Here is a 13,951-nt window from a genome sequence, read left to right on the forward strand (position 1 = left end):
TCCCCTCTAAACCAAATTACTCCGTAGAAGTTACTACGATGATGAACAAGTGACAATATAAAAGTTACGCCAAACAATCAAAGTGTGCAAGTGGTATAAAAATTTAGAGTAAAGAATTGAATTGATTATAGAAAGAAAGTACTGGGGTGAAGAAATGCATGGTAACTTGAGTTCGGTCCGGATTCTCTCCATTTTCTCAAAAGAAATGGGCCTTTATTTTTTATTAACGGTCCGGATCAAAACTTGTGATGATTCAATGATTGTAATCGTTTTATAAAAATAAAGTTTTAATAATTAGAAAAAGAAAATATATTAAAATATGAGTGGATTAAAGATAAAATAGAGAAAAAGTAATGGATAGGATCCAAATTGACTTTAGTTGGGTCATTGGGTTGTTATTTAAAATAAATTATTTTAGAGAGTAATTTCACTTATTTATTCTGAATTTAAGCCGGATAGGATAACAAATTTGTATACGAATTCAAATCAAGGTCATCACTCTCTTACCATTGTGATTTGATTACTAATTAAATTAGTTGATATTGTCACGATACCATATTAAACTCTGTGAAATAGTGGAAAACTAAACTTGGTGAAATATAGAGAATGAGAGTGTAAATGAGTAAAATCCGACCTAATCTCGACTTCTGAAAGACTCAAATTGGAACATTTTCTAATATATTTATTTTAGATTATATTTATTTTTGTATTCTATAATAATTATACTTCCTCGTCCTAGTCAATAGTTTACACTTGCTTTATTTCCCCCACAAATAAAGCAACGGTAAACCATTCACTGGGACACATGGAGTACTATTTTGTTTTTATTTGTTTTACAAATGTTTTATTAGTTACTTCCATCGTCTCGGTTGTTTGTTTACCTTTGATTTTAGCACAAAGACCAATGAAAGAAGGGTAGACCATTTGTGGATATTATTATTGAATGAAAATTGACAAGTAAGCAATAGGTTATGTACATGAACAAATTACCCTTAAAAAACATTCATAATATAAAAAGGTAAACAAATGAATGAGACACCCAAATATATAATATGTAAATAAATGACTGGGATAAAGGAGTAGATTTTAACAAAATGAGAACCGAAAGTAATATAATGTTCGAGTTGTGTTGAGATATCCGAGCCTATCTCAAACCCATTCAAGCTAGACTACTCGAGCTCAGATCGACTCGGTTACATCCCGATCGAAACAAATCAAAAAGAGAGACAAGCTTGCCTTGACAAATTCCCTCCCAATATATAACCTAAATTCAAATAGCTCTCACCACGTTAATCCATCATACTCTTCTTCACTATCCATCACTTTCAAGCTTCTCTCCCTTTTAAACCAACCTTCTCTATTCATTTTTTCTCTACCTCTTTAATTTCTCCCAACATTCCATCTTTTTATTCTCCTCTCTCTGTTTTTTACTTCCTAAATTTACAGGCAGTAAAAAAATGAGGACATTGTGTCCCAATTTCGACCGGGAAGACGGACTTGACACCGTTCTCGAAGTCCCAATCCCCGAAGAAATGTTCCCGGCTGCCAAGAATAAATGGCCTAACATGAAATCTTGGATGAAATCCGACCCGAGTCATTCTCCGGCTAGATTACCTTTTGCTGATCGTAATTCCCAAATTCAGCTTCTTCTTGGTGTTATTGGCGCTCCTTTGATCCCTTTGCCTATCCCTTCTGATCACAAAGTCGCTAAATCCGCTAAAGACCATCAAATTGTATGCTTTATTTCTTTCTTGTATCGTTTTTTCGAGTTTTCTGAAATTATGTTTAGTTTTGCCGTGGCTGTAGTGGGAAACAATTAAATTGGTAATTATAGAAATTTTGATAAAGTATGATTTTCTTAAGTTTGTTATTTTTAGTTTTTGATTAGGATGGAATAAATGAAAATGACTTATTGAACTGTCTGCGCTTTTTTCTTATGTGATGCTCTGTTTTATTGAATTGTTTACGTTTTTTCAAAACAAGCTATGAGAATTTTGAAAAACGTAATTCAATGGAATAAAAGAAGTAGCAGTTAATTGATTCAATTTTCATTATGAGTCATCCAATAACCGTCTTCCTATATTGTCCGACCCCTTAACATGTCGGTCTTGGAAGTGCTTGAGGAATTGAGGGCGTTTTTTTGGTTTAATATTGACCGTCATCTGTTTTGATTACGATGGAATAAATGAAAATGACTTGTTGAACTATCTGCGCGCTTTTTTCCTTATGTGATGCACTCCCTCTGTTCCATTGAATTGTTTACGTTTTTCAAAACAAGCTAGGAGAATTTTGAAAAACGTAAACAATTCAATTTTCATTATGGGTTATACAAAAACCATCATGTGTTTTGATGAATTTGTCACAACAGGAGTCATCAATGGCAAAATACATAATTCACCAGTACATTGCAGCAATGGGAGGAGATCACGCGTTGAACTCGACTGACAGCATGTACGCGATGGGTAAGGTAAGGATGACAGCATCAGAATTCAGCGCAGGCGAGGGGTTAGCGACAAACAACCCAAAAGCGGATAACACCAAGGTGGTGAAGGTCAAAGGGAAGAAACATGGTGGCGAAATAGGCGGGTTTGTTTTATGGTCGAAAAGGCCTGATTTGTGGTGTTTAGAGCTCGTGGTTTCCGGTACTAAGATTAGTGCTGGCAGTGATGGTAAGGTTGCTTGGAGGCAGACCCCTTGGCATAACTCACACGCTTCTCGAGGACCGCCACGGCCTCTCCGGCGTTCCTTGCAGGTATACACATTCTTCCTCCCTTTGCTATTCACAATTTTATTATACTTGTATTGTGTTTTTTAATTATTCCCTCTGTTCTAGTCATTTGTTTACGTTTGATTAAAATACCTTTTACAATGAATAAAAAAGGTAACAAATGATTGGGACAGAGGGAATATTAAGGCGCTGTTTGGTAAACATATTGCCAAATTTTAGCATATTCAAGGCTTTTAGCATGTTTGACCAATCAATATGCTAATTTTAGTGTTTGGTAAACAGCATATTGAAACAGCATATTTGGGGTTAATATCTTTGTTTTACAATATCTCGCTTACTCCCAAAGATATTGGTTAGCATATTGTAAAATAGGAAATTTTTCCCCATTTTACAAAGAAAACTAACAATCTACTAATCGTAATATGCCAATTACCAAACACTCAAATCAATTCTGCTAATTATAATATGCTAGTCAAACCTTCTATAAAATCTGCCATTTATAATCTGCTTTTGCAATCTGCTTATACTGAAATTATTAATCCGCTGATTACCAAACAGGGCATAAATCCATCATCTGATTTGTGTGATTAAGTACTATAATGTGCATCTTTTGTCCTGATAAAGAATGATCATTAGTTATAATCATTCATAATTATGACTTTAATTGAGAATCTGTTCACTTCTTGAAAAACATTGAACTTATGTAATGATTTTTGTTGACTATCAAATGATTATTATCTAGACTCTTAATTGAGATATGGAAATCTTCTTACATTAATAATGAGTCGATTTACTCGATCGTCTAAAATAGCAAGCAAGTAACAATGCCGGTAGGGATGGCAATGGGTCGGGTTGGATCGGGTTTTGCATGATCCAAACCCGATCCATTTACTTATTGGATCACAGATCCATATCCATACCCGATCCATATCCAAAATTTTAAAATCCATACCCAATCCATTATACTTTTTTCAAACCCATACCCGCTCCAAATCCATACCCGATCCACTACATAATCCAAAACCCAATACGAAACTTGATTTGACTACATAAAAATTTAATCTTATATAAGAAAATTTAAATTTCAAGGTTAATAAAACCTAAATTTTCAATAATATCCACTTGGATCGGGTTCGGGTATGAATGGATCGGGTTTGGATTTGGTCCGGGTTTTCCAATGGTGGATATGGATATGGGTTTTTAAATAGTGGATCGGGAATGGGTTTTAAAGAGTGGGTTTGGATCGAATTTTTTCCTTCGGCTCGATTCGGGTTCGGTTCGATTTGAGTCATAATTGCCATCCCTAAATGCCGGGCCTTCTCTTTTATGTCGAAAAAGATTTCCTTTCCCAGTTAGTCTCCCGTAGGACCGTTGTAATAACTTATACACCTCATTTAAGAATCTGTGCTCGATTAACGGGTTCTTTGATAGTGGGTTGTTATCTATGTGGATCCTAGGTTGGTACTTTTTGTTTACTTTGGGTTTTGCTTTTGACTTTTGGAAACAGAGGACCTTATGTGTTCTAACTTGCTTTCTTAATTCACCAACCCAACAGCAATGCCAATGCGCGTTCCTTTTTATTAAAGAAAGATTAAGTACTATCTAAAGTCATAACATTGCTTAGTTGCACTTCCCTACCCTTCTCAATCTCAATCAATCTGTTAATAAGTCTCAATCTATGTTACCCTGACTCTTCTAATTCCATACCTGTGTCCGACACTCGACACATGGACATGACACATGAATATGACATTTGCCCATCTCATTTAAAGTCAAAATATGTTGACTTTTGTTAAATAGTTGGGTCTGAGCTTGGATACATACCTGTGTCGGATACTTCTAAACGAGAGTGAGTAACATAGTTCTCAATTTCAATAATGTCATGTTCATTTTGCAAGGCTTGATTGTAACTTCCACCGCGCACCCTTGTCAAACGCTCGATACTTGGACATGAGTATGACATTTAACTACCTCATTTAAAGCCAAACTATGTGTTTTCATTAAAATAGCTGAGTCTGAGAGTTGAATACGCACCCGTATCGCATACTTCCGCTCTTTTAACATTACTTTGGTCTTTTGCTGGACCCTAAGGGTGTGTTTGGATTGATGTATTTGGAGGGAAAAGAAAGGGAGGGAGAGTAGAGGATTTAAAATCACTTATTTGGATAGCAAATGAGGGTGAGGAGAAATGGAGGGGGAGAGATTTGGAGGGATCCAATTTCCCTCCTCCAAGCCTAATGAAAATCTCTCCACAATAGGCAAGATTTGGAGGGAAATTGTATCCAAACAACCACACTCCATTCCCCCTCCCCTTCCCTTCTCTCCCTTCCCCTTCCCTCCTTCCCCCTCCCCTCCCTTTCTCTCCACTTTTGCTATCAAAACACACCCTAAATGTCACAAAAGCCATTGTATGTGCTTATTTGAGAAGGCCTTACATTTGAGACTAACCCTTTAAAGTTTAATCCCTTACATTTGTACTTTTTGCTAACAAGTCCCTGGGATTCTCATGACAGGGACTTGATCCAAGGCTAACAGCAAATTTATTCACCAACTCTATCTGCATCGGTGAAAGAACTGTAAACGACGAGGATTGCTTCGTGCTTAAGCTAGAAGCAAACCCGACAACACTAGAAGCAAGGAGCAGCAGCAACGTAGAGATTATTCGTCATACAATATGGGGATACTTCAGCCAAAGGACAGGACTCTTGGTTCAGTTAGAGGATTCTCACCTTCTCAGAATAAAAGCCTCGAAAAGCAACTGCATCTTCTGGGAGACTACTATGGAGTCCTCAATCGAAGACTACCGGACAATAGACGGTATTAACATTGCACATTCAGGAAAGACTTCTGTTTCTTTGTTCAGATATGGCGAGAACTCTGAAAACCATTCCAGGACGCGTATGGAGGAGATTTGGTCTATCGAAGAAGTTGACTTTAACATCAAGGGATTGACCATGGATTGCTTCTTACCCCCGGCTGATCTGAATAAAGACGACGAAGTAGCATTCCCGGCTGTTGCAGCAACGAATACAAAATCAGCTACAAAAGCGCGAAATGCCATCAAGCCTGTTAACCCTAAGGTGGTTAACACTGCAAAGGTTGTCGCTGTTGATGATGATTATTCTGAAAATTTGGATGACAGTGGAGAGTTATGAACTTCCCGTCTCAAATTTTGTGCGCATTTTGTACATATCGAATTATAATACTCATATAATGCCTTATTTTAGGAGAGGGGTGAATCAAATGTACACATATGACTGTAAACTGTACATCAAAACTCCGGATTTTTTAGCTATATACAGGATTTAATTTAATTTAATGAATTTTTTTCCAAAATGGGTTTTAATAACAAACAATTTAACGAAATAGGGTAACTTTGAAACTAATTACCAAAAATGGGTCCACGTAGGCTCGGTTTTGGCGATGGTAGGTTCAGGATTAAGGTCGCTCAGCGGGAGAGCGACTTGAAGGAAAAACGCTCAGCGGCTGGGCGACTTAGCCAAAAAAAAAAAAAAAAAAAGAAGAAAAAAAAAAGACAAGTGAATTGTAGCTGATGGGAATGGAACACGGAACCTACTAACATTTCTTTCACACCCCTTACCATAACACCAAGTGTAAAGTGATGTCTTATTAAGGGGATTAAATTTCCATATTTAATGCTAACAGCAATAAATGTGTTTTGGGACTTGAATAACGATTACTCAATATAATCTTTAATCACTTCCCTTTAACATATAAACTTTCTTGCACTGATGGTTAGGTAATATTGAATAAAGTGTTAGTTTTGTGGAAGGTCCTGTGTTCGACTCTCCTTAACAGCCTTTCTTTTTTTTTTTTTTTTTTTTTTGCAAACACCTAAGTCGCTGTGGGGGTAGGCGATTTGAGCTAAAATCGCTCACTCCCGGAGCGACTTGCCGTTTAAGTAGCATACTGAGGTTTGGGTGGACATTAAGTGACACTTTGGGTAAGGTCGTTGAGCGGGAGAGCGACTTGAATCCGAGTCTAGGTTCGATGATGACGTGGACCCATTTTGGGTAAATACTTTGAAACTCAACCTATTTCGTTAATTTGTTTGTGTTTACGCCCCATTTTGGAAAAACATTCTAATTTAATATATAATATAATACAGAAGCCTCTTTTTAAAGGCTTGTACTAAATTTAACGTCTATAACCTTCAAACTAAGTTTTTTCGTTTGTTCCCGAGTTACTAAATTTAATGTATTTCTGAGATGATAGTGTATTCTGCTGTTTTTACTGCAGTTACACGAAAAGCCCAGTTGACCACAACAGACTGTAAATCTGTTTTCACTGCAGTTAGACCTGTTTTTACTGCAGTTAGACGAAAAGCCCAGTCGTTCTACAACAGACTGTAAATCTGTTTTACTGTAGTTAGACGAAAAGCCTAGTGGTTGTAAAACAGACCGTAAATCAATAAATCATCTCAGCGACATAAATTTACAGTCAGAAAAATAATGAAAGAGGGAAGTTATCTTGACAATAGGTCACGAGTTCGAATCCCCTCGCCCACGTCAGCAACTAGACTGACAGTATATGGAACAGGAAATCGACACTGTTTTCCTGCTTCCGTGAACAGAACTTGAAATAAATCTTAGCTTTCCGGAATGCTGCTAGGCATAGTCATGCTTGAAATATTGCATTAGTGACATCTTTCACAAACTATTTGCTTTCAAGATTTCTTGATATACTCGGAACAACTATACATTAAAACTCGAGATTTCTAGATATACTCGAGTTAATATTTATACAGAGGCCTCATTTTTAAAGGCTTGTGCAGTTGTACTGAATAAATGTCAACCACCTTCTTCAAATTACGCTTTTTTTGCTTGTTACGAGTTAGTTTCTGATGTCATACTTGTCTCCGAGGTGATGATGTATTACTGTTGTTTTCACTGCACTAAGTCGTTGTACAAGACAGATTGTCAATCTTACAAATCATGTGTAAGCTGCACACAGAAATCATCTCATACTTAATTTTACAGTCAGAATTAATAAACAGTAGAGGGAAATTGTACACTTTTAACACGAGTTTGGATTAAAAAGCCCTTTTGATCAAGACAGTACGTGCCAAAGGACACACAAACTGACGTTACAAATCACATGGAAATCGATAGGAAACTGTTTAACAAGACGTGTCGATCCTGACTCCTGAGTATCAATTACTGAAATTTCGATGATCCTTAGCTCTTCCCTAGAAAGACAGTGGTCAAAACAGCCTTTGTTTCCAAAGAAGCTTTTAACATCGCTAAGGCCTACAAAACCACCAAATAACGCCTTAATTAGTTTGGGATCATTATCAAAGAAAGAAAGAAAACGAAGGGGTGTCACCAGGTCGTCACCTTTATCGAGCTGGCAAAGTCATTTTTTTGGTGTAAATGAAGTCACAACTCACAAGGGCGATTTTTATGCTGATGGGGTTTAAACCCAGATCATGGTACCACCGTTCATGACTTTACCAACTAAGCTTGTTGACATCTACAGCTGACAAAGTCATTAAGAAGTGCTACTAATGATCTATGTTCGGAGCCTGTCCGTATCAAGAAAAAGTCTCACATAGCAAAAAAAAAAAAGGGGTAATAATGTTAGTATGTTACCTCCTTGACACCAACTTGGACTTGCATCTCCTCAAAGTAATCGAAATCATTGACATGGTCCTTGATGAGAGTAATGGACAACGGTTTCACCTCTAAATCATCCATCACCATATAAGCCACGACCGCCTTAACGAATCCTTCATTTCTTGATATTTCTTTCAGGTAATTAAAACTCTGTAGAGTCATTCCTCGTGTACAACAATCTACCCTTGGTTCATAAGTAGCACTCTGATGAGCAGGACATTTGTAAAAGGTAATACTACTAGGAACATCATTGAGAGATAACAAGGGAACGACAACAGGCAGTTTCGAACTGAGCACAGAATGTTTGTTATGATTTGGCTCAAAATACTCGGTGTCAAGCGACTCAACACTTTTGTACAGGGATCCAAGACACCCCATCATGCCTTTCTCATTAAGAAGCTTGACGACAGTTGATAGTGGTAATGATAATATGTAGAAGAGAAAATCGACAAAATCTTTTTTGGCTTCTGCAAATACTACCTTTCTTGCCTTGATGTCTACTACAATCTTCAAGCTCACCTTCACCTCATTCCCGGTTAATGCCATACTTGAAATGTTTTTAACTGCACTTAATTAGATGAAAATCACGGTTAAACCTTCTTTGACAGAAGTTGCAGAAGCAATGCTGTTGAATTGTTAGAGCATCATATAGTAATGCTGGTCAATCAATGACTCATCACATTACTCAAGGGGCTGATTTGACTGTATCAACCTGGCTATTTTGTTAATTAATAGAGTATATAAGATGTTGGTGAAAAGTACATTCGAAGTACAATGAAGCTTTTCCAATTGTGCACAGTTGTCCATTTCAAAATATATAACGGTTGAATGAAGCTAGGAGCACATTATGTAAATTAGCATCGAGTAAAAAAGATAACCATCGTAAACAATAAAGAGATGGTCTTCCAAATGTTTTCAATTTATTTCCGTCTCTATTTCATGCACATTCACAAGTCCCGAACATACTTAACGTAAAATAACCATCAAAAATACTAATAAAATCAGGATACAATAAGAATTCTGTAAATAATATTAAATTTTTATTATATAAGTCCAAAAGTGATACGGACTAACAATTTATGGTGGGACACAACAATAATGACATCTCTCTGGAGTTGGATAACATAAAGCTAAACCGCCTGGCCATTGCATGCAACACCAACAGTCAGCCCCACTCATACATTGATCTTTATCATAGTGCTTGCAACTATCTAAAGTTATCAATTTCCTGCTTCCTAACTTATGATTTATATATTCCACCCTAGGTCCGCACGCTGGATCTCGCCCTCCTGCAAGTAACACCACCGGAAAAAGTTATGTAAAAAAAGCGTTATACTTACGACTAATAAATGACTTAACAATATCAATTATGAACTTATCGTCCTAAAACAACTTTGGATCTATATATTCGTATATATGGGGAAAAAAATGAGAACTCCATGCGTTAAATTGTCCCATAAGAATAACACGGTAAAAAAAATATGTACGACTATATAATAATGTTAATAATACGGAGTAGTTTTTTTATAATTTTGCTAGGTAGTATATTATGCATAATTAAGTTTGACAATAACACGGAATGCATGAATAGTTTATCTCAAAACAAAAACGAAAATATACAAAAGTAAAAAATGACAAAAAAATGTTTCAGTCAATCAACGTAAATCATCAACTTAAAACCATCAATATGTTAAGGCGGTTTTAAGTTAAGACCTCTCACAATCTCTTTCATTCTTAAAATTATTTAAATCGATTGTGAGTGTCGTCTTAACTTAAGACGGTCTTAAGTAAGAATTTGTGTAGGGTAAAAGTCAAACTTGAATGTACGAAAACGAAAACAATGTTAAAAAAAACAAAAGAACATAAAAATCTACCATTAACGATGGTGAGGAGGGAGAGAACAAGGAACATGCACACAAAGATGCCTACAAATCTAGTAGTCACCATGGCTATGCTTTTGCTTAGGGGTTTTTGTCAACTTTTTTTTAGGTTAAACTTTAATTTCATAGAGTTAGTTTATATATAATGACGATGATGATATATTTTTAGAAGTAAATAAAAGGAAATTTCTATTAGTACAATGAAATCGATTGCATTTATATTTTATTATTTTATTCCTTATTTTATTAGCAATATATGCATTAACTCTACAAAATGTCAATAAGGAAATAATAAGACATAAAATTACAGTCAGAAATAATAATGAAATAAATCACAAGGAAATCGATAGGAAACTATTTAACAAGACGAGTCGTTAGTATTAGATTGCTGGATTGTTACTAGGTTCATCGTTGACAGACAACAAGGGAACAATGACAGGCATTTTAGAGTTCAGCACTGAATGTTTGCTATGATTCGGCTCAAAATACTCGCTGTCGAGAGACTCGACACTTTTATAGAGGGATCCAAGGCACCCCATCATGGCATCATGCCTTTCGAGTTAAGAAGCTTGGCGACAGTTGACAGCGGCAATGATAACATGTTGAACAGAATATCGACAAATTCCTTTTTGGCTTCGGCGAATACTACCTTTCTTGCCTTGATGTCTACTACAATCTTCAAGCTCATTTTTACCTCATTCCCTGTTAATCACATACTTAAAAAAGTGATTAGCTGCAGTTTACGGAAATGAAAGTAATGCATAGAGAAAAATAAGATAAGTACCGGAAACTGCAGCCATTGTTTGATCTTAGTAAGAACTGTATCGATGATCTCAAATAAAAGACGCTTTCAGTAAGGCCAACCCCTGTAAAAACAGCCAAATGTTGGATTTGTAACACAAACTAACTCTCACCAAGAATTAGAAAAGGTAAACAAACGATTGAGTCAGACGGAGTTGAAAATACCACGATGTCAACAGTGAGCAAGTTTTTACTGAGTCCTTTTTATAAACCATAAATCTTGCCCAGGAAGATTAAGTTGTGGGGGAAGCATTCAGACTGCCAGTCTGCTACCTTAGACTTGTGCAAGGGAAGCTACTATATGTCATCAACGAAATTACTCCCTCTGTCCCGGTCATTTATTATCCTATTTTATTTTTGGTGTCTCAGTCAATTGTTATCCTTTCCAGTTTAGGTGGATTTGGGAAAGGGTAGTTTGGGTACTTCATCAAAATTAGAGTAAATTATCGATTACACCCACGCTTAATCCACTTTTTTACATTTACTCTCATGTTAATTTTTTTTATTAAATTACACCCAAACTAGTGTAGATCCCGTGCAAATGCGCGGTAAATATAGGCCTTTTAATTTCTAGTGCATTAGTTATAGATTTTAGATTTATATCTCACGAATTTTTATAAAAAATAATTAATATTAAAATAAATCAAAAGAACTGAATAATTCCATGAATTGTGTTTTTTATGAAAATATTTTAACTACATCAAATTATTTTAAAATAATTTTTTTTTTCCGTCACGAAATTAATAATAGGAATACAGTTGTTATGTATAGATTATTTTAAATGGAAAATTAATATCTCAAGTTATAATTTGCACCCAATATCGGATTCAGGCCAAATTTCCGTCAAATTTCAAATTTTTTGGTTTAAACATTTCATTTATGACGATTTTGCCCTTATTCCTTCCTTTATAAAGCATATATGTTCATCCTTCTCCTCATTCATTCCCTTCTTCATCATTCTCTCTCATTCATTCCCCAATTTGATTTTGTTCATTATGTTCCTCATCCTCCATTGTTTTGTTTCCGTGTAATTAATTTGTAGTTAATAAATTTCGGAATTTTGGGGGAATGGTGATGGATGAACAATTACTAAAGAAGAAATAGGACAACTTACATCAATTACTAAAGTGATAAATGGTGATGGATGAACAATCGATCAATAATTACGGTTTAACTTGGATTATTGCAGAATTTTGGGGGAATTTTTTGGGGGAAATATTTTGATGAAATTAGGTTAAACGGGTAAAAGAAGGGAAGTAAATGAAGAGGCACAACTTGTGTGATAGTTATAAACGCGGGGACAATTTCGTCACTTCATAAATTTTTTTACCTGAAAATGGCTTTGGGTGCAAATTATAACATGAGATATTAATTTGGGTGTAATTTAATAAAAAAAAATTAAAAGTAAAAAAGTGGATTAAGCGTGGGTGTAATCGATAATTTACCAATGACAACGACGAATAGTAAGTGATTGGGTTTATAGGACCAAGGCACATATGGTCCAAGACCACATGAAACCTACTGCAAAAGGGTCCTGCTATACGTCGTCGACAAATTACTAAATATCGTCGACAATTAACGTAAAATTCCAAGTTTGCCCTCCATATCATGACTCCATATTGGTCTCACCAAAATGCAATTTCCGTCTCAAAATAGAAATGAAAATACCGTCTCACTAAAACACAAGTCACCGTCTCACTAAAATATTTCAAAAAAAAAAAAAAAAAAAAGTCGGGTTTTGTAATTAACAACATGAACGGGAACGATTTTAACAACGATTTCAACAATGAAGATAGTAACGAGGTTAGTTTACGATTTAGTTTTGTTAAAAATTTATGTTTTATTATCGTTTGAATCCCGAATTAGGATAGATGCCATGAATGTAGACGGAATTATGATAGAATTTGTGACGGATTTATATGAAAAAGCAATTGAAAAAAAAAAAAAAAAAAAAAGAAAGAACACGGAACTGGGCTGAGACGTGGGGGTTCATCGTCCCAGGCCCAGTCCAGACGAAGCAAGGGCTCGTCTCTTGGTGGGTTTGGACGAAGGATTCCTTCGTCTGGGCTTGGTGTTGGACGAAGGATTCCTTCGTCTGGGCTTGGTGTTGGACGAAGGAATTCTTCGTCTGGCCCATTGTTGTTTTTTTTTTTTTTTTTTTTTTTTTTTTTTTTTTTTTTTAGAGTTTCTCGTTACTTTTTTTTTTTTTTTTTGTTTTTTTTTTTTTGTTTCCGACTCGTTTTGTATAAAATAATTAATTTCCGTCTTTGTATTAAAATTTTTTATTTTTTATAGTTTCCGACAATTCAAATAATTATAATTAATTTCCGTTATTTCCGACTCGTTGTGTACAAAATAATTAAATGCCGTTTTTGTATTATAAAACAATTGAATTAATTAATTACCGTCTTTATATGAAATTTTTATCTTTAACATTTCCGACTCGTTTTGTAAAAAATAACTTATTACCGTGTTTGTATTAATTTTATATTATTTTATATTTACTTCGACTAGTCCCGTAGCAAATAATTGAATTAATAACTAACTTGTTGAAATGCGTGCGCAGGTGATTAACGATGGAGACGGTGTTGATTACTCAGATCATTTTACGACAACCAGATTTTTTGCATCTAGTATTGAAGCGTTTAATTGGGCATATGAGATCGGGCTCCGACTCGGGTTTGGTATAAAAAAAGCAAGCAACAAGAAAGTTGGTCGTAACACGAATTTGAGACAACGTTATTTTGTTTGTCGGATGGGTGGAAAAGGTCCCGTAAATAAGGATGCTTTGATTCTTTAATGAGGGTAACACGCTACCGCGTGGTGCAATTGCAAATTTTCAATGAAAGTTGTTGAATTAGAAGAGAATAAGTGGCGACTTGTGATGAGATCCGGTTTCATGATCA

At 35.4% G+C, this 13,951-nt stretch overlaps 2 protein-coding genes across 2 annotated transcripts; one reads left to right on the forward strand and one right to left on the reverse strand.

Annotated features, from left to right (window-relative positions):
• The first annotated feature begins 1,350 nt into the window (after positions 1–1,350).
• On the forward strand, positions 1,351–6,043 carry LOC141612380 (uncharacterized). Its single transcript, XM_074431141.1, has 3 exons — positions 1,351–1,733; positions 2,369–2,752; positions 5,242–6,043. Exons 1-3 carry the CDS (start codon positions 1,458–1,460, stop codon positions 5,881–5,883), a joined length of 1,302 nt encoding a protein of 433 aa, XP_074287242.1. The 5' UTR covers positions 1,351–1,457; the 3' UTR covers positions 5,884–6,043.
• Positions 6,044–6,941: 898 nt separating this feature from the next.
• LOC141614709 (uncharacterized) lies at positions 6,942–8,910 on the reverse strand. The gene is made up of 2 exons (XM_074433454.1): positions 8,341–8,910; positions 6,942–7,085 (listed from the first exon to the last, which is right to left on the reverse strand). The coding sequence occupies exons 1-2, from the start codon at positions 8,908–8,910 to the stop codon at positions 6,942–6,944; spliced, it is 714 nt and encodes a 237-aa protein (XP_074289555.1).
• Positions 8,911–13,951: the final 5,041 nt, after the last annotated feature.

This window comes from Silene latifolia, chromosome 11 (assembly GCF_048544455.1).
Source record: "Silene latifolia isolate original U9 population chromosome 11, ASM4854445v1, whole genome shotgun sequence".
In the NCBI taxonomy this organism is placed as follows: domain Eukaryota; kingdom Viridiplantae; phylum Streptophyta; class Magnoliopsida; order Caryophyllales; family Caryophyllaceae; genus Silene; species Silene latifolia.

What these genes read in the sequence shown, in the direction of transcription:
- LOC141614709 (XM_074433454.1), bottom strand. Translation starts at nt 8,910, where the DNA reads ATGGCATTAACCGGGAATGAGGTGAAGGTGAGCTTGAAGATTGTAGTA. An exon ending in TCCAAGTTGGTGTCAAGGAG is followed by an intron (nt 7,086 to 8,340) that starts GTAACATACTAA and finishes AGTCTGTTGTAG; the next exon opens with AACGACTGGGCTTTTCGTCT.
- LOC141612380 (XM_074431141.1), top strand. Translation starts at nt 1,458, where the DNA reads ATGAGGACATTGTGTCCCAATTTCGACCGGGAAGACGGACTTGACACC. An exon ending in CCGCTAAAGACCATCAAATT is followed by an intron (nt 1,734 to 2,368) that starts GTATGCTTTATT and finishes TTGTCACAACAG; the next exon opens with GAGTCATCAATGGCAAAATA. An exon ending in CTCTCCGGCGTTCCTTGCAG is followed by an intron (nt 2,753 to 5,241) that starts GTATACACATTC and finishes TTCTCATGACAG; the next exon opens with GGACTTGATCCAAGGCTAAC.